General features: G+C 41.3%; 1 protein-coding gene across 1 annotated transcript in view; it reads left to right on the top strand.

Annotated features, from left to right (window-relative positions):
* The window catches only part of glb1 (galactosidase, beta 1), a 94819-nt gene that overhangs the window by 6306 nt on the left and 62442 nt on the right, over nucleotides 1-26071 (top strand). The window contains exons 2-6 of the mRNA XM_028817960.2: nucleotides 11759-11928; nucleotides 15584-15734; nucleotides 16255-16315; nucleotides 20376-20470; nucleotides 25356-25536. Of these exons, the coding sequence (XP_028673793.2) occupies nucleotides 11759-11928; nucleotides 15584-15734; nucleotides 16255-16315; nucleotides 20376-20470; nucleotides 25356-25536 (658 nt within the window). The remainder of the gene's footprint in view (nucleotides 1-11758; nucleotides 11929-15583; nucleotides 15735-16254; nucleotides 16316-20375; nucleotides 20471-25355; nucleotides 25537-26071) is intronic.

The raw sequence follows: 26071 nt of genomic DNA, 5'->3' as shown, positions 1-26071 counted from the left end.
AAACGCAGAGGAGGCTTGCAGTAGGCTGTGGATATGTTTTTTCACGGAGTCGTGTAGTTTAGGCAGCTCCGTGTCAGTCATGTAGCGGCGGCTTGGGACATCATATCTGGGCTCCAGAACATGGAGGAGACGCAGGAATCCCACATTTTCTACCTCCGAGAGTGGTTGGTCACTCAATGCAATGTACTCGATAATTGCCTGTGTTATTTTCACAGCACGTGGATTGTCTCTGGACATTTTCTCTCGTCTTGCAAGAGTTTGCTGCAGCGTGGGTTGTGTTGGTTTAGAAGCGTGGGTAAACTCTTTGTACTCGTTGTCGTGTTGGGATTTTAGGTGCTTGATTAAATTACTTGTGTTAAATGCGCTACCTTTTGAGCCTCCTCTGGACAATTTCGCTGAGCACAATTTGCAGTCCGCCTTTGTCGTCTTCATTCACTTTGAAATAGTTCCACACGGCTGACATGTCTCGCCTCGCCTTCTCCCCGCTCTGAGCTGCAGCCGGGGCCTGGGGGCGGGCACTCGGCGCCTGTGATTAACCCCTTACACGCCGCTCAAACATAGACATTTCTCAGACCGTGGTATCGGTCCCCGGTATCGGGGGACTTTTAACAAGTACGAGTACTTTAGAAAATGTGGTATCGAGGCCGATACCAGATACTGGTATCGGTATCGGTGCATCCCTACTGAAAATGTTCAGATTTGGGGTTGCTTTGCTGTCTCGGGGCCTGGACAGCCCTGTAGATGTTGAGTCAACTCTCAGTTCTGGCCAGGATGGCTGGCGTTTCCTTTTTTGATCTGGGAGATGACTCTTGGGGCAACGTGCTGGATGGCAACATTCCTCTAGTTTAGGATTAACTCCATTTTCCTTTCATTTTAAAAAGCCCTGGTTTTAAGGATTCAGTCCTCTGAATTGATTTGTTTCTTCATTAAATGGCACCCAAACAGAAATAAGATGTGAAGCGAGACAGATGACCAGCTAAACTGGAACGTCAAACTCCAGCCAATTTCACTCCGACCAGTTTCTTAATGAGAAGCCAATTCTTGCTGTGAATTAAAGCCATTATTGAATATCAGGACTTGTTGCTGCTCTCATTCTGCCACAGCAGACTTTTCCACTGACGAGATGTTTTGGTGACCTGAGCAGACCAAACATGACTGAGACCTTCACCTTTCTTTATTTTCAGGTTAGCTGGTCATTTGTCGGCTTGTTTTGTGTCTCATTATTGTTTGGCTGCTTATTAAGGAAAAACTGATGGGTCTGAGTCACGTCAATTAAAACAAAGGCCAAACAAGTTAACCGGTAGCAAAAACGGCTCACTAATTAAGAAGATGGTTAGTATGAAAATCTGCAGCCCACCAGGACTGGAGTTGGACACCCCTGGTGTAGTTGGACTCCCAATTGTACACCTGCAGGGCAGCATGGAAGCGACAAGTCAGATAGGGCAATTCTCATTTCATTCAATACCATTTGAGTTAAAAATCGTTTTTTATTCTCACCTTACACATGAATGTGAATTGTTGCAACTTCCTCCCTTAACATCATTTGTCACCGTAAAAATCTTCTCATACGTGAAGCACGATTAACATCAAAAAGATGCCCTGCACACTCAATAAATCAGTAAGAGGGTAGAGCGTCATCCTGCCCTACACGACTTCAACACAACCACAAAATAAGTCCAATCATTTTGACATGTATGCTGTCACTTTGTGTTAAGATTTGGTTTTGGCGTTACATGAAGTCGCATGGTCATGACAAAAGCAGGCCCGGGTCCGGGTCCAGAACATTAAGCGCAGTGTGAGTGCAGGCCAGCAGGGGGGACAATCGGACTTGGGCACAGTACGGAACAAACAGGCCTAATGTGAATACCTGACCTGACCTGGAAGTACTTCCTGGTGGCAAAAAGTACATCCAGATCCAAGCTGAAAAGAAGCAAAGAAGCCGCTCCATCTCACCATCATGTCAAAGTATACGTAAGAGCCGAGTCCTTTAAATTAATGGTAATGGTAAATTTTCTTTAGTCTCCTTAGAGGTTGGGAGCATGCGCTGATCACAGTGCACTGTCGCACCCACCACACGGTGAACCACCCGGACTGAGATCCAAGTGCAGCCGTGCAACAGGTGACACCTCAGCACCATGACAGTTTTATTTATTTATTTATTTATTATTATTATTATTATTAAAACAGTGGCTGGCGTGCCAATCCTACCACCAAACACCATGTTTTCCCAGTAAGCCGGAAGTCATGCTTGCAGGGCTGGATGCAGATTAACGTCATAACCAGGACGGAGCAATTGCAGGTCACTTGAACTTGAATATAATATTAACTTAGCACAGATAATGGAAGATTCAGTTTAAACCACTGTAAGTTAAAAAAAAAAAATGGAATGTGCCTAATTTTAACGCTGTGTGACAGGCGAATAGCCCATAGATTGAAGTTAGACAGCTAGAAAGAAACGCGAGCGGTCAGACAGGTGGGCATTAAGGGCAGGATCAAGTATGGGTCAAAGGTGTGCCGAAAGAAATCTCTCAGTCCAAAAGTTCATTTTAAAAGATTTAGTGAAAATTTAAAGCAAAACAGTCCACACAAGAATAAAGAAAAAAAGGTTGTTACACATAGAATTAAAAACGCAAAAAAAAAAAAAATTGGAAAAAACTCTCTAAACTTTGTTTTGTTATTTAATTTTTAAAAGCATTTTGAGGTTAAACAAAGCAGTAAACAGCTCCTATGATGCACTGCATGACATTACAGACGGGTTGACAGGTGGGCACAGTAATACTTTGTAGCGCTGCCACATAAAGATAATGTTTTCTGCTGTCGATCAGGTGTTGTGGGGAACATTCTTACAGCTAGAGATTGACAGCGGTGCCCCAGAGGTGGAACTTCCGGTTTTACTGTTTTTTCGGGGAGTCATTTGCATAAAGCGCGCCGTTTTAAAGAGTGAAGGAGGGAGGAGGAAAAGGGTGAAAGAAGAGCATCGGATAATTAAAATACAGATCATCTACTGCACTGGCCATGTAAAAAGCCTAGGAGCTCCTACAGTCCTGTCAGAAGGTGGAAGGTCTTCTTTGGATTGGGGAATCGAACGCTCCGCTATTTCCTACGGACTCTGGTGAGCTATTTCAAAAGGGCTTACTATATTTTATCATGGCGCAAGATTGACTGTATGTCTTTCATGACGAAGAGGGGAGTGTGCTTATAGTCTGCAATATTCAGGATTCCTCATCTGCCTGCCGGCAGTTGCGGGGCAGAACAGTGGACAATCTGTGGAGCTATGTATCATCTCTGGAAGGAGAACTGAGGGAATGAATATTGTTGTTGTGTATATATATGTATATGTGTGTGGCGCTGCAATATAAGGGTTATTTCAGGGTGGCGGGGTGCATGTGTAAGGGATTGTATTTCTTTTTGTTGTTTATTTGATGTAATGTAAGTATAGATATTGACTATAGTTTTTGTGGGCTATAAATGTAATAATAATAATAATACATTTTATTTATATAGCGCCTTTCCCATGCTCAAGGCACTTACAGAATATAATAAAGAACGGCAGAATATACAGTATATAGCATTGTACAAACCAGATAAATAAATAAAGAAGATTAAGACAGTGAATTCTGAAAAAAAAACAGACAGCATAATTGATGGCATAGCACACACACATACAGGTTACATTAGCATCTTGACAGAGAGGTAAACCGAGAGAAGGGTAATAAAGTCAAGTAGAGCTAAAAGCCTTCCTGAACACATGAGTTTTGAGTTGTTTTTTAAAAGAATTCATGGAGTCAGCTGACCTGATTAATTTCGGTAGGTCATTCCAGAGTCTGGGCGCTATACAGCTGAAGGTCCTGTCACCCATGGAGTGTAGATTAGTGTGGGGCACAACAAGATTACCAGAATCAGAGGACCTTAGTGGGCGGGCAGGCACATAGTGATGGAGAATGTATTGGTATTAAGGTACTGTTTTGAGTAGAATAAAGGGTATACAGGAAATTTATCAGGATGTGATATTGGCCTATCCTTTAATCATCTGCCGTCACCTAGGACAGATTAGTGGTAGCAATTGTCTCAGGTTAGCACTCGAGACGAATTGTTACAACTTGGAATCTCCAAAAGTTAGCGAGCAGACAACGAAGAGTTGCATCACGATAAGAAAAGAAAAGCACACACTGCTGAAAGCCTGCAGCTGGCACATGAAGCCCGTTAACTATGTCTAGGATTGCTTCTATGCCCAAATCATCAGTGGAAGACAGAACTGGTGAGCTGATAACACCGAGTGTCATAAACGAAGATTACTGTACATCAGGTGAATCGAGCATCACAGTGTGACTAGTGATCTCCGGAGTGGAGAGGTGAGACTTGTGCTTGCATTATTGACACTAGGTTTAGTGTGGTTAGTGTTGTGTCCTCTCCTGGAAATGGACCAGATAAATGTAACAGAGCCAAGGCTTGAAAATGATGCAGTTTTGGGATGTGAGAGCTTATTTCTACTGTTTGTGGTCACTGTGGTCCATATTATCTCTAGCATACAGTACACTGGAGAGGTACATTGTGGAGCGTAACACGATCAAGATGAACCTGAGCACCTTGTGTTCTATGACCATGTCTTAGAGAGTAGCTTGTTTTCTGCCGGTTTTTTGGGGGGGGGGGGTGTTGAGATACACTTTACTTGTTGTCTTGTTCAAAAATAAAGGTATTTGTTAGATTGACCTACAGTTACACAGTGGGTAGCACTGCTGCCTCGCTGTAAGGAGACCTGGGTTCGCTTCCTGGGTCCTCCCTGCGTGGAGTTTGCATGTTCTCCCCGTCTCTGCGTGGGTTTCATCCGGGTGCTCCGGTTTCCTCCCACAGTCCAAAGATGTGCAGGTTAGGTGCATTGTCAATTCTAAATTGTCCCTGGTATGTGCTTGGTGTGTGTGTGTGTGTGTGTGTGTGTGTGCGCGTGCACACGCGCCCTGCGGTGGGCAGGCACCCTTCCCAGTGTTTGTTTCCTGCCTTGCGCCCTGTGTTGGCTAGGATTGGCTCCAGTAGATTCCCATGACCCTGTAGTTAGGATATAGCGGGTTTGATAATGGATGGATGGATGGACCTACAGATATGGTGAACATGCTTACAGGTGCTGAACCAGGTGTTGAAGGCGAAGTTAAAGCTGAGTTAATGAATGAAGTTTTTGATTTACTGGTTGGTCCACGTCCACATCCTTCACAACCAGTGGTCTTCAAACTTATGTTGGCGAGAGACAATAATACTTGTTGTTTTGAATGAAATTGTTCAGAATGCTTCTGCGGAAAGATGGCCGTGTTCACACTGTTTAATAAGAAAAGGAGCAGGTGGTTTAACCGTCTAAATGTGCCGATGACCTCAGAGAAACCTTGGAATTCTCTAAGAAAGAGCTGGAGTCTGCTGTGCGGAAAAGGGAAGTCTGACACTTACTGACGTGTCTCTCACCAGGAGAAGTGAACTGGAGAAGTCAAGTCAGCACTTAACGCCACTTCCTTGCCCGTATGGCACTGTATGGTACAGTACAATGTTGAATGCTGGAGGAGGACCGCGATATCCAGGCAATGATACGTAATTTGAGGCTTGCAGTGCAAATATTACTTTGGCACTTTTTATAGGTATGGTGACTGGACTCTCTTGGAACTAATACAGGAAGTTACAATTTTTTTTCTTGTATTTTCTATTTCACTGTTACAGTAATAGAATTATTAGAACGCACATCCCTATGTTAACGCCGGTGACCACAAGGGGGCATCTCAGAGTTCCAAATGCCAGACACAACTGCCACAGACACAGTCTCAGGTTAAAGTGATTTTATTTTGTAATAGTACCTTCACAGGCACTTTACTCAGTCCAGCACAGTACAATGTAATGAAATGATTTTCCGTCTAATTCCACTCATCACGTTGGGTTATAAATTGATCTGTTTGTATGAAATGATTACAATGAAAATTAATAAAATAAAAATATAAAAAAAAAATTCCACTCATCCAAAGGGAGTGTTGTCTTCTTTCCTCAGAGTCAGGGCAGATGCCCCCTTTTATGTTGGACCTGGGACCACGGCCTTGAACAGCAGAAGCATTTCCTGGTCATACGGAAGCTTCAAAAAACACGGAGGTTCTTTCCCTGTAGTGCCCTCTGGCAGTACTCAAGGATCCCAGTAGGGTTGCCCTTTCAAACTACAGGTCCCATGCAGCCTTGCAGGTATACAAACTGGGACCAAGCCAGAGGAGCACTGCCACCTCTCGTACTGGGGGATGAATTGTTCTTGATACATATTATCCTTTGACCCTGACTGGAATAAGTATTGAAAACAATCCCGGCTGGGTTTTGCCTGCAATCGTGCTGTCCTTGTGCAAGGCATCGCCATCCATCCCAGTTAGGATACCAGTCCATCCTGTGTGGCATTCACAAGCCATAGAAGTAATTTTGCATATGGGTATACGAGGGGGTACCCAAAAATAACTGGAATTGGGGGAAAAAATTGTTTTAATAATGTTTACTTATTGAAACTTTAGTCTCCTTCAAAGTACTCTCCATGTGAATGAAAGTTTTTCCCACTGGTGGAAATATTTTTGTAATCGCTGAAGAGGAACGTTGTCCAATGCCCACAGCAATTTTTCTTTGACTTCCTCCACAGTACAAAAACGCTTTCCTTTCAGGTTTTTTTTTTTTTTTCTCTTCATATGCGGGAACAAGAAAAAGTCACATGGAGCAAAGTTCAGGTGAGTAGGGAAGGTGACGAGAACTTCCAAGACACACAAGTCAATTCAGAAATCTCTTCATTAGTGCGATGACGATCTGCGTAAAATTGCACTGCAAACTTTTTCAAGATTTTCGTCATTCCGAATTGTGGAAGGTCGGTCAGATTTTGGTTGGTCTTCAAGAGACATTTCTCCTCATTTGAAATGTGAAAACCACTCGTAGACCGGTGTTTTACTTAAAGCTTCCTCTTTAAAAACAGTTTCAAGCATCACTACAGTTTCAGCAGCTGTTTTCCCTAAGAGAAAACAAAATTTAACGCAGACTCGCTGTTCTTCTTGATTACCATCACAAACATCACAGAACACATTTAATAAGCACCAAGAAAAACCGACACGGGATGCAATGGACAGTAACGCCACTTGGCAGACTGCCACAGAATACCCTAAGTATGCTACACCTAGAGGCGAAATTCGCAAGTAAGTTGAAATTATGCACCAGGTACAGATTTTGGTTATTTTTGGGTACCCCCTCATATGGCGTCGATTGGTAGTGTGCTGTAAACTGCGAGCTGAGATCGTTATACTCGCTTATGTTGATTTGCACACGCAAGTAAGAATTTCACTGTACTCTGTACACGTGAATATAATAATCCTATAAATCTATGAAGTTACAAATTGCTGTCATTTTTTTTTTAAACTTTAAACTAACAAAATACAGTTAATTATTCCTTAGGTTTACACACAGGTGTGAATGGGACCAAGTTGTGCTACAGTATAAACTTCTGCTTCAGGGGTTTTTATAGAGTGATGTTATTTTACAGTACGTTTGTCATTTTCTCACAGGTTTCTTTTAGGGGTAAAAATAGTAGATCTTGATATTAAAATGAAAAAGAAAATCATAATGAGGTTTCAGACCGTGTGGGACTTTTCTTTTCAGTCTGGCCTCCCACACTTTCTAAGAAGGTGTTAATCATTTAATGTCAAGCTGGGGTTTTGCGAAGGATATGAAAGCTCCTCTGTGTGACACATGCTTGTACTGTAGGTGTTCACAGGGCTCAGATTCCTGTTTTAATAGAGGGGATTCACCGTGGCGCTGATTTTTATGACTTTTTTTTTTTACCAAACCAAAACAACTGAATTTGGGCAAAAGTTAACTTTTTATCTTTAATATTTAAAGTACTAAGAAAAAATAGCTCTGTCTTTGGACTATAAAGTAGAAGAACTGAGGTTCAGTCGCCATCCCTGACTTGCTCTCTGTGTTCTCACTAAATCCTATAACACATGGACAACCCCCCCCCCCCCCCACCCCCACCCCCCCCCCCCCCCCCCGGTGGTAGAAATATAGAAACAGCCTTATCGTTGTCACTGTTTCAAGGCCTTGGATTGGCCGGTAATGTTATCACATCGGTGATCCAGAAATCACCTGAGGCTCATTTAGGTCCAAGTTACATGCAGAATTTCAGTCACTTACAGAGTTGATTACTTGGACTGTTATCACATTTTGACCTCTCTTGATGGTCTTTATATAAACTCACTGGCCACTTTATTAGGTACACTTTCCTAGTACCGGGTTGGCCCCCCTTTTGCCTTCAGAACTGCCCTAATTCTCCATGGCATAAATTCAAGAAGGTGCTGGAAACATTCAGATTGTCATCCATATTGACATGACAGCATCAAGCAGTTGCTGCTGCAGATTTGTCGGCTGCACATCCATGATGCGAATCTCTCATTCCACCGCATCTCAAAGGTGCTCTACTGGATTGAGATCTGGTGACTGTGGAAGCCATTGGAGTCCAGTGAGATCATTGTCATGTTCAAGAAACCAGTTGGAGATGATTTGAGCTTTGTGGCATGGTGTGTTATCCTGCTGGAAGGAGCCATCAAATGATGAGTTTACTGTGGTCATAAAGGGATGGACATGGTCAGCAACAATACTCAGGTATGCTGTGGCATTTAAACGATACTCAGTTGGTACTAAGGGGCCCAAAGTGTGCCAAGAAAATATCCCACACACCATTACACCACCACTTTGACACAAGACAGGATGGATCCATGAGTTCATGTTGTTGACACCAAATTCTGACCCTACCACCCTAATGTCGCAGCAGAAATTGAGACTCATCAGAACATGGAAACAATTTTCCAATTTTCAGTTGTCCAGTTTTGCTGAGCCTGTGTGAATTGTAGCCTCAGTTGCCTGTTCTTAGCTGACAGGAGAGGCACTCTGTGTTGTCTCCTGCTGTTGTAACCCCCCACCTGCCTCAAGGTTGGACATGTTGTGTGTTCAGAGCTGCTCTTCTGCACACCTCAGTTGTAACGAGTGGTCATTTGAGTTTCTGTTGCCTTTCTATCAGCTCAAACCAGTCTGGCCATTATCTTCTGACCTCTGGCATCAACAAGCCATTTTCACCCAGAGAACTGCCGCTCACTGATATTTTCCCTTTTTTGGACCATTCTCTGTAAACCCTAGAGATTGTTGGGTGTGAACAGCAGCTTCTGAAATACATGAGCCTGTCGGGCACCAACAGCCATGCCACGTTCAAAGTCACTTCAATCGCCTTTCTTCTTCCCCATTCTGATGCTCAGTTTGAATTTCAGCAGGTCATCTTGACAATGTCTACATGCTGAAATGTACTGTGTTGCTGCCATGTGATTTGGCTGATGAGATATTTGCGTTATCAAGCAGTCAAGCAGGTGTACCCAATAAAGTGGCCGATGAGTGTATATACTATACTGTATATTCCAACAGATGGCGTATCAAAAACGTTAAAACTGCTTTTACGAATCCCATACCAAATGGTGTTTCATGGTGCACTGCAAACCTTACCACTGAGGTCTACACTGATTACTTATACAGTGATCCCTCGCTATATCGCGCTTCGCCTTTCGCGGCTTCACTCCATCGCAGATTTTATATGTAAGCATATTTAAATATATATCGCGGATTTTTTGCTGGTTCGCGGATTTCTGCGGACAATGGGTCTTTTAATTTCTGGTACATGCTTCCTCAGTTGGTTTGCCCAGTTGATTTCATACAAGGGACGCTATTGGCAGATGGCTGAGAAGCTACCCAACTTACTGTTCTCTGTCTCTCTTGCGCTGACTTCCTCTGATCCTGACATAGGGGGATTGAGCAGGGGGGCTGTTCGCACACCTAGACGATAAGGACGCTTGTCTAAAAATGCTGAAAGATTATCTTCACGTTGCTATCTTTTGTGCAGCTGCTTCCTGAAACGACATGCTGCACAGTGCTTCGCATACTTAAAAGCACGAAGGGCACGTATTGATTTTTGACTGAAAAACAAACTCTGTCTCTCTCTCTCTCTCTATCCCTCTCTCTCTCTCTCTCCTCTCTCTCTCTCCCTGCTCCTGACGGAGGGGGTGTGAGCTGCTGCCTTCAACAGCTTTGTGCCGCGGTGCTTCGCATACTTAAAAGCAAACAGCCCTATTGATTTGTTTGCTAGAGATTGTTTTCTCTATCTATGTGACATTCTGTGCTCCTGACACGCACTTCTTTGAAGAGGAAGATATGTTTGCATTCTTTTAATTGTGAGATGGAACTGTCATCTCTGTCTTGTCATGGAGCACAGTTTAAACTTTTGAAAAAGAGACAAATGTTTGTTTGCAGTGTTTGAATAAAGTTCCTGTCTCTCTACAACCTCCTGTGTTTCTGCGCAAATCTGTGACCCAAGCATGACAATATAAAAATAACCATATAAACCTATGGTTTCTACTTCGCGGATTTTCTTATTTCGCGGGTGGCTCTGGAACGCAACCCCCGCGATGGAGGAGGGATTACTGTATTTCACCCTGTCTAAGATGTGTAGAACAGCGAGTCATTTTTAAAATAATTGCACACTCATCAGTGAGCAGAGTGATCTCATAGTAGTTGGAGGTGATCCCACCGAGTTCTATGCACGCGAGCTAAAAGTCATGTTAATACTTTCTCCTCATATTTGACTGAAAATTTCTTCCACATTTTAAATGATGGCACTTTGAAAGACCTAGTCCGTGTGTGCCTGTGTCCCGAAGTGAAGTTGTGTCACGTCTATACTTGGTATGTGCTAGTATAGACTCTAGTAGTGTTAAATATGGATTCATAGGTGTCAGTCTGGCATCCTTTGCTGTTTCATTGAACAGTTTTATCAGTGCAGTTGGCTCTAGTCCATTCTCCACTTTACGTTGTCCCAGTGTGTGTGTTGAGTGTGGCTGTTTCAATGAATTGGCACCCTTTTCAGGGTTGGTTCCTGCATTGTGGCCAGTGTTTGCATGAGCTCTGGCATGCTGCCACCCTGTCTGGGAATGAGCAGATGTTCTAAATGAATGAACTTGACCCCCATCCCATCCAGGGTTGGTTCCTCTCTTGTACAAATACAGTGCTGCTGCAGGAATGGGCTGTGGCTTCCTGCGAAGGAAATTACAGGAAGAGAAAATTAGTCGATGGGTTTATCAGTTTGCTATATTTTGATGATTTTTGTTTTCTGTTGATCGTATGATGCAGGTTGTGGTTGAGTTGACAGTTCATTATTCACATTTGTGGAAGGAGCACAAGAGACAAGAAAAAGGGTTTGGGCTTTCACCCCGTATATTAACAATCTTCTTCTTCCTTCAGCTGCTCCCGTTAGGTGGTGTTACTGTCTTCAAAATAGCATTAGGGCTAGAGAGTGGTCTCCAAAGACTGAGTCCAAGATGGAACTAGCTGCGGGAAGCAAGCGGCTGGCTTTATATGCAGCGGGCAGGAAGAGGAGGGTCCAACGGGATTAGTCGGAAGTGAGGTCAGTAGGAGGGTATGGTCCGGAGGTGGAAGTGGAGCCCAGTTGGGTTTTAAGTGGTCTTTCCTTCCTGTGATCTGCAGAGGTGGGAGAAAAGGTATTGGTACACTTCGTCACCCTCTGAGTCAACGTATTACCCTTCGTTAAGCCCTTTGACTGCCTCCCATGTGCACATATGTGACACATCGTATTCATCATTAAAGAGTTATGCTTGAAATTTCTTAATCTAATTACTATGTTTACAGTTTTTGATTAACTTTAAACTCAATTTTCTGTTAACAGGTTGTATCATCTCAATCATTTGAGATTGATTATAAAAACGACTGTTTTCTGAAGGATGGCAGACCTTTCCACTACATCTCAGGCAGCATACATTATAATCGCATCCCCAGTTACTACTGGAAAGACCGATTGCTGAAGATGTTCATGGCAGGATTAAATGCCATACAGATGTAAGTAATCCATATTTGTGAACTTGCTAGTAGAATTCTTACTGACTGTCTCATGCTGTCATATGAGAAGCACACACCATAAGGATTTGTCAAGTCTAATCGCTATGTATTTACTCTGCTGTGGCACTAAATAACAAATAACCTTTATCTGGCATTTGCCCATTCCATTGTGAGCGCCATCTTGTTCCTTTTTTATTTTCACCACCATGTCATTTTTCCCCAAAGTTTCCTGGAAACAGACATGAAATTTCACATCTCATTTGGTTTCTGGATCTGCACGTGGACCCTGCAACAACCTGCCTCTGCTAGGCTGTAGTGATGTCTTGGTTTTAGCCTGTCATTATGCAAACAAACTACGAAAAGCTTTATTCCCCCCAACATTGATGTGACTCCGTTTTATTTCATTAGTAGACCTACTGCGTGAATTTAATTTCTCTTCACTTTATGATGTTTCATATTTACTCTCCAGTAAACGTCACCTTTATTTATGTTTTCTCAGATCACATGCCTGCTGTCTTTAGGCCTGTACATATGTGTTAATAATGTTCACTTGGGAGTGCTTGATTCACATTTACTACATCGTATTAAAGGTAATGCGCTTTCAGTGTCCACATTTGAGCTTTGTAACATGGTTTGTTATCCTGCTGGAAGGAGCCATCAGAAGATGGGTACACTGCGGTCATAAAGTGATGGACATGGACAGCAACAATACTTGGGTAGGCTGTGACATTTAAATGATGCTCAGTTGGGACTAAGTGGCCCAAAGTGTGCCAAGGAAATATCCCCCACACCATTACATCGCCACCACCAGCCTGAACCGCTGATACAAGGCAGGAAGGGTCCCTGCTTTCATGTTATTGATGACAAATTCAGCAGCAGAAATTAAGACTCATCTGACCAGGCCACATTTTTCCAATCTTCTGTTGCCCAATTTTGGTGAGCCTGTGTGACTTGTACCCTCAGTTTCCTGTTCTTACCTGACAGGCGTGGCACCTGGTGTGGCCTCCTGCTGCTATAGCCCACCTGCTTCAAGGTTTGACGTGTTGTGTGTTCAGAGCTGCTCTTCTGTATACCTCAGTTATAATGAGTGCTTATGTGACTTACTGTTGCCTTTCTATCAGCTCAAACCAGTCTGGCCATTCTCCTCTGACCTCTGGCATCAACAAACGACTGCCACTCACTGAATATTTTCCATTTATAGCCTGAACGTTGCCTCTTTTTATGTTTTCTCAAATCACATGACTGCTGTCTTTAGGCCTGAAGATATGCGTTAATAATGTTCACTTGGGAATACTTGATTCATATTTACTACGTCATATTAAATTTAATATGCCTTCAGTGTCCGCATTTTGACAGATGTGCGTCACCTTAACAGAGATCATATCACCTGTACACATCACTCTTGTGGTGTAAGATTAGGGGTTTGAGCGGCAGTTGCAATGGGCTTCCTCATTTTAACAGCTCTGTACATGGTTAGTTTAATCTACCCAATCACAAGTCAATCAGCATCTTTTTTTTTTTTTTTTTTAACGTGGTCAACGGCTATCGATTGTGAGAGATAAACGAACTCTGAGGCTGAATCAGGTGAGAGGATTGATCTGGTACTTGTGCAAGTTGTTTTATGTGAACTTATGTATGTTGATATTGTTTATGACTGGCAGAAACATTTCCCATAATCCATAGCAGTTTCATGTGGTTAGATCAGTCACGTGTTGGATCACATTCATACCATTCCTCACATGAACCGCTCCATTGTTCACTTGTGTGACAAGACCACTAGGGGGCGTACCAGCCACCCAACCTGACACAGACAGACTCGGGAGGCACACGTATAAAACAAATAACTGTTTAATTTTTTTTTCACTTGTGGGCAACGTCTTCCCCATTCCCACAGGCACAACACAGTCCAAGCACTAAGCCCAAACACAATATCACACATCTTCTTCTTCTCCACTACTCCTGTCCAGCAAGCTTTGTCTCCCTCCTCCTGACTCTGGCTCCCGAAGTAGTGGCTGCTGGCTCCTTTTACAAGGCATCCGGAAGTGCTCCAGATGCTTGATTGCTCGTTTCCGGCTGCACTTCCAGAACCGCCCACACGGGCTCAGGAACCACTGCAGAGCCCCCTGGTGGCACCCCTGAATCCCAACATGGCCGAAGAGAATTCCCTCACCCATGGAGAACTACGGGTATCCGAGGCACCACTGCCAACCAGGGGGGCTGCCAGCTAGCATCCTGGGGGAGGTATTGTGCAGCCGATGCCTGTTTCCCCCAGATCATATGCAGAAGAGGCATCCCGCCTGGGGCCCCGCCACAGCTTGGTACTGTAGTAAGACCACTATTTCTTGACCACAGTGTCAGTACAGTCGTTTTGGTCTGAACCAGAGTTCAAAGCCCTGTTGACATCTACCTGAACGAACCGGACCACAAGGGGCAATTGCTGCAGAGTTTGAAAAAAAACGCTCCAAATGAACTAGGTGTGAAAATGCCTCGGAGTCATTTGGTGTCACTGTCATTTTTGTCCAGTTATCTTTCCTGATCCTGGAACAGGACACTGGAGTAGATGTTGTGTTGCCCATAAGAAACACATTGTCAGACTTTTGTTCTATTTCACAGGAGTCTTTTTTTTTTTGTCTGCCCTGTTGTACATTTCACATTACCAGTAGTGGGGCAGGACAGCTAGCAGGTTTAGTACAATTTAGAATCTGGTAGTAATGTTTTTTGTGAATTTAAAAAAAAAAATGTTGGTATATATTTGTAATAAATATGTCTGTGTGTGTATGCATTTATACAAGGGACGTTCAAAAAGTTTCCACACTTTTTTTTTTTTAATTCTGTTAAGAATATCAAAAACAAATGACATCACTTTTCTACATACTGTATTCACCTTCGTTTGCAGTGCAATTTTCCCTGCATTGTACCAACTTTTTAATGCCCAATTACTGCTCCTCCCACCTTCACCGTTTCCAAAAATAAAAGTGTGGAAACTTTTTGAACGTCCCTCGTGTAGAGTGTCCGAAAGGGCATACACGTCTCCTGGTTTGTCTGCAGACAAAGCCTAAGCTGTACAACGCACGTCACCTCACCAGACAGCCAGAAGCTTTTACTGACGCTGTCCCTGCAAAAATAGCTGCAGCTTCGGCTAACTTGTTCTGCAGTCCTTATCTTCATGTGTCTCTTTCAGGATTGAAGGAGTTTTGAAGGAGAAGGCTGCCTATAGGAGCATTCTCTTGTCAAGTGTCCCCGCTGTGTTTTGGAAGATTGATGTATTGTGCCTGTTCAGAGAAATGATGTTTTCCCAGCTTTCCCCATCTCAGTCTTAAGGTTGACATTGAGTTTGAGACTAAAATTATATAACGGGGACAAGTCAGACTAGATAAATAGATAGATAGATGAATAGCTAATACATAGAATGTGACCTGCAAGACGTTCATGTTTTCAAAATTATATTTGTTTTTGTTGCATTTAATTGTGTAGTTTCATTTAACTGTGCTACAGTATATAATATATCATAACACACCGGGATTGTGCCTTAATGCAAGTGTGCCTTAAAAGAATAAATTAAATTGACTCTTACTATACTCTAAGGTTGAAGAACAGTAAATATAGCAACCACTGAGTGGCTTACTGGAAGTTTTGTCTTTTTTTTTTAACACAGTTATGTACCTTGGAACTACCATGAGACTGTACAAAACCAGTACAACTTCAAAGGGGACAGGGATTTAGAGCATTTTCTACAGCTGGCCAATGATATCGGACTACTGGTAATTTTAAGACCAGGTCCGTATATTTGTGCTGAGTGGGAAATGGTAAGTAAAAATATTTCAGTTTTCATACAGTGTACATCAAGCCTATCAACCAAGCTCATACCCTTCAATAATATCCATTAATCTTCCCTCTCCCTCTCTCTGTCTGTCTCTATAATATAGAATAAAGCAAACCCAGCCACAGGGGATGCACAAATCAGTGTGTTTTCTTCATGCCGGTCCCAAGCCCAGATAAATGGGGAGGGTTACGTCAGGAAGGGCATCCGGAGTAAAATTTTTGCCAAATCAATGTGCGGACAATATGATCCGCTGTGGCAACCCCTAACAGGAGTAGCCGAAAGAAGAAGATGATATATATAAAGCTATCAAATATCTGGCATCCGTGCCTGGGTGTAATAGCATATGGCATCCACAAGAGAGCAGCAATGTTCGATGAACAGAGGAAACAAGAAGTAGTTACTTAGCGTTTACTTTATTCACAATTGTTACCTTATTATACAATTGAACAAGGTTTATAGGCTGAAAACAAGTAAAAATATTAATTGCTTTCTTTTTATTTTAGGGTGGCTTACCTGCCTGGTTACTTAAGAAAAAAGATATTTTGCTTCGCACTATGGATGCTGGTAAGAGGGCTTTTTTTTTTTTTTTAAATCTTGTTTTTTTAAAAAAAAAAAAATTGATTCTTAATTTATAGATTTCTAATAAATGGCCTACCCATGTCCCACCTTACTACACTTATGTCCATCCATTTTCCAACCCGCTGAATCCGAACACAGGGTCACGGGGGTCTGCTGGAGCCAATTCCAGCCAACACAGGGCACAAGGCAGGAAACAATCCTGGGCAGGGTGCCAACCCACCGCAGGACACACACAAACACACCCACACACCAAGCACACACTAGGGCCAATTTAGAATCGCCAATCCACCTAACCGGCATGTCTTTGGACTGTGGGAGGAAACCGGAGCGCCCGGAGGAAACCCACGCAGACACGAGGAGAACATGCAAACTCCACGCAGGGAGGACCCGGGAAGCGAACCCAGGTCCCCAGATCACCCAACTGCAAGGCAGCAGTGCTACTACACTTATGTGTCTTTTTCTAATCTCTCAGTTTTAAACTTCAGTTTGTAAATTCAGCATTTACAGTTCTTTGGTGTAGAAAGAAATATTCTGCTGTGAATCCATTTGGCTAGTTATGCATTACTAAACCTCACAAAATATGCTGTATGATTTTCAGAATTTCTTCAAAAAATGAATAATATGAAGAAATGTTCAGCATTTTCTGCCTGATCTCTGCATATTTTTTTAATTTGAAAGTTAAAGGAACACTTTCCCCAAAAGTATTTTATTGTTACTTTCCCAATGTAGTATGTAGTGATGGTTGAGAATAAAATGTAACCTCAAGATTTCATGTGGAATAGCGAGAAAGAAATGTATGATGATATAATAAAAATCAATGATGACCAATTCAATTCAATAGCGAATGATTTGAAAAGTGTCCATGGAAAAAAAAATCTCACGTTACTCCTGTTCCATAATCTGCATGTCAGTAATCTAGTCATATGCACGAAATGTACAAAACGAATGCTTTTTTGCTAAAATATTGTTGAATAGTTACTTTCATAATATTTAACACACATTATAAACTGTAAAGTATAGCCTTATGTGAATGACTTTTTGAAATGAACACCTGCCTCTCCCCTTCATTCATTGGTCAAATGTCCTATATTCAATTCACAAAGTCAATCCCATGAGGTTACTGTTTAGTTTACTATTTATAATGTGCATTGAATATTCTAGAAGTAAGTACTTAACAATGTTTTAGCACAAAAGCATGTTTTGAGCATATAACTGGATAACTGACGTGTATTATGCAACATGAATAATAAGAGTTTTTTTTTTTCTTTTATCCATGGACGTTTTCCACATCGTTTCCATACAGCATTGGTCACTATTGGCTTCTATTATGTCATAAACTTTTTTCTCTCCCTTCTGCATGAATATTTGAGATTAAAAACTTTTCTTCGCCAGCACTACAAAGTACATGGGCTAAGTAACACATAAAAATATATTGTATTTGGTTAGAGTATTCCTTTAACATTTAATTATTTATATGTGTGTGTGTGTATATACTGTATGTGTGTATATCCTCTTTAATAAAATCCCTGTGTGCATCCATGTGTCCGTGTGTGTGTGTCTGCTGGTGAAGTGCGCATGCGCGGGGCACGGTTCGATGCTTCAAAGGCCGCCTGACGCGTCACACAAGACAGAGAGGGCGGGATCTATAAAATATCGCGCAGCCGATCCAATCGGATTTCGGTAAATGAGGTAAGACCTCAAACAGAGCGCACGAAAAATCCAATCGGGTACTGAGACGCTGAGACCAGCTTCCACAAAGAGGTGGGATTAGTGTTTGTTGTTGTGCAAGTGTTTACTCTGAGGATGTCAGATTTGCGATTAACAAACTTGGCCCGGTAAAGTGTTTTCCTAAATATACGAATTTTCATGATATTACAATAGGATGACTTTTAAAAGTAGATTTGTTTTCGCGCACATAAAATCCGTTGCTGGGGAGACGCCATAAATACAATAATCAGCTGCACGCCAGCACAGATTAAAATACTTGCTGAAGAGACGTATTACTGTGAGAGAAAATTAAAGGCACACAGTACAGTGACGCATATTACAGCCACATACAAGTAGTATTACTGTAACAGAAAATAGACGGTCCTTTGCCATTTAATATAAACTGTTCCTACTAATGTTTATGCACTACTATTCTAGCACCTGTTATTGTAACGGGCTTAATGTCTAGTATATATATATAATACATACGTACATACACAGGGAGATTCACTCGAAAGAGGCCCCAAATATTCTGTTGTAACTCCCATTAGGATGAAGCAATCTGAACCAAAACAATACGCTCTATCCCTTAATGTATGTGTAATCGATTGCATTACATGCTTAGCTGGAAGTGGTTTCTGTTTTCTGCCAGACATATTTCAACGCTGCGCTCCATGTTCCTGAACATATCGGCAAGCATCTCAAGATGAATAGCAACAATTTCACATCAGATGTTTTCCTTCAAATCTTCCACAGTGCGAGGCTTGTTCCAATAGACTTTTCCTTTGAGCATACAAAAAAAGTCTGGTGGTGACAGATCCGGCAACCGTGGTGGCCAAAGCCCCTTTGAAATGATATATATATACACTAGGGGGTTCGCCCCCTGCTCGCTTCGATCACCAACCCCCCCAGCCTACACTACACGGCAGCCACTTCACGTCTTTGCCGCTCGTGTTGTGAAGAGGGGGGGCTGAATGCACCCCAAGGAGATGCGGTCGCTCCACCGAAACCCCCTCTTAAACGGTGATACATTGGGAAACGAATAGTGGTTCCCCCACCCCCACCTTCTCTTTGCTCGATCAGCTGCTGCTGTGCTGCATGATCTGCATCTCGCGCGGTGCTTTGAACATTTAAAAGCCTGTACAGCAGCTGTCCTGCTCTTTGTCTTTTATTTCCAGCCCCGGGTGTGGTTAAATCTCTTGGCACAAAGTCTCGGTTTGCAGGACGCGTGTTCTTGATATTTTTTACTTTATAATTTAAAAACGGAATAAGAAACTGAAAATCTAACAACGTCACATTAAAGTTTGATAAATTCCGAAAAGAATGATACCAAACATATATATAGGCTTTAAAATAAGCCTTATTTAAAGCGTGACAAAAAAGTGACATTAAATCGTTGCACAAAATCATTGCACTTTTAGGCTTAGGCTTTTAAATATATATATATATATATATATATATATATATACAGTGATCCCTCGCTATATCGCGCTTCGCCTTTCGCGGCTTCACTCCATCGCGGATTTTATATGTAAGCATATTTAAATATATATCGCGGATTTTTCGCTGCTTCGCGGGTTTCTGTGGACAATGGGTCTTTTAATTTCTGGTACATGCTTCCTCAGTTGGTTTGCCCAGTTGATTTCATACAAGGGACGCTATTGGCAGATGGCTGAGAAGCTACCCAACTTACTTTCTCTCTTTCTCTCTCTCTCTCTCTCTTGCGCTGACGTAGGGGGGTGTGAGCAGGGGGGCTGTGTGCAGCTGCTTCCTGAAGGACATGCTGCACGGTGCTTCGCATACTTAAAAGCTCAAAGGGCACGTATTGATTTTTGACTTTGTTTTTCTGTGGCTCTCTCTCTGTCTCTTCCTGCTCCTGACAGAGGGGGTGTGAGCTGCCGCCTTCAACAGCTTTGTACCGGCGGTGCTTCACATACTTAAAAGCCAAAAAGCCCTATTGATTTTTTTTTTGACTGCTTGCTTTGCACTCCTTTGAAAAGGAAGATATGTTTGCATTCTTTTAATTGTGAGACAGAACTGTCATCTCTGTCTTGTCATGGAGCACAGTTTAAACTTTTGAAAAAGAGACAAATGTTTGTTTGCAGTGTTTGAATAACGTTCCTGTCTCTCTACAACCTGCTGTGTTTCTGCGCAAATCAGTGACCCAAGCATGACATTCTTAAAATAACCATATAAACATATGGTTTCTACTTCGCGGATTTTCCTATTTCGCGGGTGGCTCTGGAACGCAACCCCCGCGATGGAGGAGGGATTACTGTATATATATATATATATAGTAGATATATATAATTTGTTCGTTTTTTTTTTAAAATTTTAGATTACATTGCAGCTGTTGACCGTTGGATGGGTGAACTTCTTCCAAGGATCAAGCCTTTTCTGTATCAAAATGGTGGCCCTATTATTACAGTTCAGGTTTGTTTTCTGTGAATAAAATTTTGATTTATAATGGAATATATAGCTAACATAAGGTAGACTGGGGGTGTTGATACAGTAGAGTATCACAATATTTTTGCGCTTCACATTGGTATAAGCATCTATGACCTTATCCAGTATTAATAACATGACAAATCATTTCATTTTATTAATAATAATGCAGTCCAACTGATGTCCTACTAACTTACTGCTGCAGGGATTCCTTTACCAGGTGCTCTCTCTGTGTTTAATTTGACTGTTTGGGTCAATTTTGGTTTGCACACATATCTTTACCTGTAGTCAATTAATCCTGACCTTTCAGATATATGATGAATGTGCTTTTGGTCCATTTGGCATATCCAGTTTAAGTTTTGGATGTCCAGTTGTTTGACATTTCATTTGGAGCTCCCTAGACTGCCATTGTAAACCTGAAGCCATTCCAGCAGATGTGTTTTTTTCTGTTTTTTTAATTAATTGAAATCCTGACAATGTCTCCCCTACCAGTGAACTAAAGACTGTTCCGTATGTTAAGACCACAGCCAAATAACTTTTCACAATGTGTATATTTTTACCCACGTCAAGCAACACTCAATACCCCAGAATCAGAAATCAAAAACAAGATTTAAGAAATGTTTGCAGAGTTATTGAGAAATAAATTTAAATATTTCACGGACACAAGTATTCAGACTCTTTGCTATGAACTTTGGCTGTGGTTTACCTCATTGTATCGGTCATCTTTGATTAAAAAAGGCACACAACTGTCTATAGAATATCCCATAGCTGGCAGTGTGTATGATGGCAAAGGAATTGTCTTCATAGCTTAGAGGGAGGATTGTGTTGAGACACAGATCTAGAGAAGGCTACAAAAACATCTCTGCATCATCAGAGGTTCCCAAGAGCACAGTAGCCCCCATAATTCTTAAATGAATGACATTTGGAACACTTCGTCTCATCCTGGAGCTGGCCAAATTGAACAGCTAGAGGAGAAGGATCTTGGTAAGAGAGGTGACCAAGAATCTGATGGTCCCTCTGACTTGGCTCCTTAGAACCTGTGTGGAGATTGGAGAAATGTACAGAAGGATAACAATCACTGCAACTCTCCAGCAATCTCAGCTTTATGGCAGAATGGAAAGATGACACAAGAAAACCCACTTGGAGTCTGCAAAAGACACCTAAAGGATTCTTGGACTTCGAGAAAGAAGATTCTTTGGTCTACTGAATCCAAGATTGAACTCTTTGACCTCAATTCTAAGTGTCATGTCTGGAGGAAACCAGGCATCAGTCATCACCTGCACAGTACTATTCAGTGAAGCATGGTAGTGGCAGCATCTGAGACTGGGAGACTAAGTCAAGGGGAAATTGAAGGGAGCAAAGTGCAGCGATATCCTTAATGAAATCCTACTCAAGAGTGCTCTGGATCTCAGACTGGGCTGAAGGTTCACCTTCCGCCAGGACATGACCCCAAACACAGAGCAGAGACGACACAGGTGTGACTTGGAGACAGCTCTTCTAATGTCCTGGAGTGGCCCTGCTAGAGCCCAGACATCTCTGGAGAGACCTGAAAATAGCAGTCCACTGGTGGCCTCCAGCCTGCCTTACAGAACTTGAAAGGGACTGGAGAAGAAAGTGGCAGAAAATACCTAAATCTAGGTGTGCAAAGCTTATCATATCAGACCCAAGAAGACTCAACTGTAATTGCTGCCAGTGGGGGTTAAGGTAAGTATGAGGGTTAAATCAAGAATACTTGCGTCAATATGATATTTTATTTTTTAATTTTAATTTGTGAATATGTTAAAATCCTGTTTTCACTTTGTAATTTTGGAGTGTTGAGTGTTACTTGATTTGGGGAAAGGAAATGAATTTCAATGATTTTAGCACAAGGCTATAACATAAAATGTTTAGAACATTAGATCACACTAGACGAGAACAGGCCATTCAGCCCAACAAAGCTCGTCAGTCCTATCCACTTATTTCTTCCAAAAAAACATCAAGTTGAGTTTTGAAAGTCCCTAAAGTCTTACTGTCTACCACACTACTTGGTAGCTTATTCCAAGTGTCTATCATTCTTTGTGTCTTATAAAGTGATGTGGCCTGAATATTTTTCTGAATGCACTGTATGACTAATCATCATCTTCCGAACTGATTAGGTCATAGATCAAAGTAAATTACTCACCTTTCACCTAAGAATGCATTTGAAATAAAGAATGTCTAATCGATAAAGACTCGAAGCTGTAAATCCATCTGTTCTCACTTCTCATTCATGTAGCATAAAAAATAAATTTTACTTCTGACACTTGAGGGCGCTGTAAGCTTAGTTTATAGTTTTGCAGTAAGTTTTTAATCACCTTTTCTCTGTATAGTATAAGACTATTGTGACCATATCCCAGCTGATAATATTTCCATTTTTATAGACTTTTGTACTGTGAAATATAACTGCTTTAAGTATCTTAATTTTTAAATGATAGGTGTTATGTAGTCACAGTTATCATTTGATATGATTTTATTTGAGCATATTGTATATTATTTTAAATCATATTCTTAAGGGTGCTTTGGGTTATACTGTGGAAAATGTGTATTTGTTAGGTATAAATAAGCAGTATTTTATGAAAACAGTCAGTAAATTGGAAAAATAGAAAATTAGAAGCACTGTAATAAAACATTACAAATTAAAGCACATCTGTAGTTGTTCAGCATTACAGTTTCATATAGCTGAAATAAGAAAATGTACATAAGCAGAATATAAAATTAAAATGAAAAATGTCACATCTATATCAACCCCCTTGCTGTGCCACTTATGTTAGATGTAAAGGCCCCAAATTAGCACCTTCTATATCTACACTTTTGTTGCTCAGTTTTCAAAGGATGACTACTTTAACCCTAAGAAAGACTTCATGATTGTCCTTTCCTGAAGCCTGAGTTGAATTAACACACCTTGAGAAATCCTGTGTTCGATGAAATCTTTTGTGTCACTCATGTCTTTATAGTGTGCGAGGCAAATTAGAGAACCTGGGCAAATGTCCGTGTGAAGACTGGAGAACATGCAAGCACCACATTAGCTTGAAGCTGTCAGGCAACAGTATCAATAAACTTACTCTAAGGAAAGCTGCCCATTTGGTCCTTTCTGTTTAATTTCAGAAAATAAAACGATGTCTCCAGAACTCCATGATTGATATCGGGTGGGAAAATCTGGGATAGTCCCTTGCACAAGTTTTCCAAGACCAATAGTAGTAACTGCTACTGTCTGCAGTAAAGTTATTCGTGTTTGGTATGCATTGCTTGACATTTTCTGCATAAGCACAACCAATCCCCATTTTTCATAGCTTAAGACGGTACATAAAAAAAAAATTTGACAAACGAGAGGCAACCATTCAGTCCATCAAGCTCGTTTGTTTATTTAATAGCTAATTTGTCCCACAATCTCATCCAGATACTTGGTAGTTTGCTCCACACGCCCACAACTCTTTGCATATAGAAGTTCTTCCTGGCTTCAGTCCTATATGCACTTCCCCTTAATTTCCACTGATGTCCTTGAGGATTAGATTAGATAAATTTTATTAATCCCATGGGGAAACTCAAAATGTGTATTGTATGTGATTTACGGTTAAGTTGAACCAAATCTGCTGTAAATCTTCCTTTCTCTGTTGTCTTTTTTCCCTTCTTTAGACTCTTTCAGCTTGTTGATGGCATATTCCAGATCTTATAAATTAAGGTGTAGCAACTCCTCTTTGTAAACTGACATATCAGAGGTGTACAACGAGGGCTTATTTGTGTAAATCCTGTAAAAAATGAAATTTTACTGGAAGAAAATATAGTGTAAGCACTCAGGCCTATCAAAGTAAGATTACAACTGAACCGTTCATTGAAAGACCCACAAGAGATTAAACCTCCATTAGTGAAAGGTTGTAGGGGAATAGAAAATGAAATGGAGAGAACAGACTTTTTTTAAAAATAAAGGAGGACTCCAACCATTGAAGCTAATAAACACTTTTCCCATATGTGTACAGTCTCAGGATCAGTATTCTGGAGCATTCTTGTCTCTGAATTGGACATCCAGTTGAAGTTTTGAGGCTTTTGTTTGACATTTGCTCTGGTGCCCCATAGGCTGCCATTGTAAGCCATTCCAGCAGATTCTTTTTTTTTTTTTAATGAATAGAAATCCTGACAATGTCTCCCTTACAAGTGAACAAAGGGGCCGTTCAACATGTTAAGACCACAGCTAAATAACTGTTCACTTCTCTGTTTCCTGTTAGAAATAATGCGTATCTATGCTTTAGAAGTTAATGTGTATAGGAGCTAATTTCAATACAACAACCGCAAGATCAGATATACTGTATCTGATAGAGTAGGCAGCACAACTCCTGGCCAAGGCTTTGGTCCAAATTCCAAATTGGCCCTTGTGAGTGTCTGTGTGCTCATGAAGTGGCCCGTCTGTTCAGTGTCAGTTCCGGCATTGCATCAAATGCTGTTGGAATACGCTCCAGCACCCCTGACCCTTAGGTGGATGAAGTGGGTTTAAGATTATTAATGTTTTCTGATATTTTTCTTTTTGTTCAATTTTCCCTCTGGTCTGGTATTATGCAGAATGCAGACAAACTAAACCCATAAGCACTCTTATACTTGAATACAGTTTTTTGGATGAATATAAGTAACAACCTTGATTCATAGGTAACTGCCTCCATAAAAAAAAAAACTAATATATAAATGTCTGACAAAATACTTGAGCTGTGGTATGCACCAAATTGCTCTTTGCTCGGTGCAGCACTTTGAAAGCTGCACCCGTAGTTTGGCTGCACTGATGGAACAGATAATGTGCTACTTTCTATCTCATGTTTTCATCAGGTGTTACTTTTAGGTGCTAACAACAGTTTGATGAATTGTTTTTCAGGTAGAAAATGAGTATGGTAGCTACTTTGCTTGTGATTTCAATTATCTTCGGCATCTCATGAAGCTTTTCCGTTCTCATTTGGGAGAAGAGGTGGTGTTGTTCACTACTGACGGGGCGGGTCTGGGTTATCTGAAGTGTGGAACTCTGCAGGGCCTTTATGCCACAGTGGACTTTGGGCCAGGTTAGTGGCATCTTTATTACTGAATATAACAACAGAGTCCTGCTTATTTAAGACTGTTTATATGTAGCACATTTCCATATTCTGCATAGTTTATTCTTATCCATCTATGCTGTTTTAGAATCTGTTTTATTTAATTGTAGGAGAGTAGAGCCACACCCAGCATTATCAGGGTCAAAGCAGGAACCAACTTTAAAAGGAATGCCAGATTCATTACAGGGGGATGTCATATTACATCAACACTTGGTGAAAACTTGAAATATTTGGAGACTCTGATTAAACAAGAATACATTAATACCCAGAAAAAAATGTACACAGATGCAGGGCAAATGTGCAAACTCTTCATAGGTGGTAAACTACCTGGAAATTGGTACCAACAGTCTAAAGCTGCGAGACTGCCACAGTGACCAGTACGCCATTGTGTTTCACAGTTTATTCTTGTATAAAGTTCTGATTAGTATTACACCAGTATGACTGTGGTGCTGCTAAATATGCTGGAGTATAAGGCAGTGTTGTAAACCAGCTTTATACACACTAT

The sequence above is a fragment of the Erpetoichthys calabaricus genome, chromosome 13 (genome assembly GCF_900747795.2).
Source record: "Erpetoichthys calabaricus chromosome 13, fErpCal1.3, whole genome shotgun sequence".
In the NCBI taxonomy this organism is placed as follows: Eukaryota; Metazoa; Chordata; class Cladistia; order Polypteriformes; family Polypteridae; genus Erpetoichthys; species Erpetoichthys calabaricus.
The sequence above is the reverse complement of the archived record's forward strand: the minus strand, read 5'-3'. Positions and strand labels throughout refer to the sequence as shown.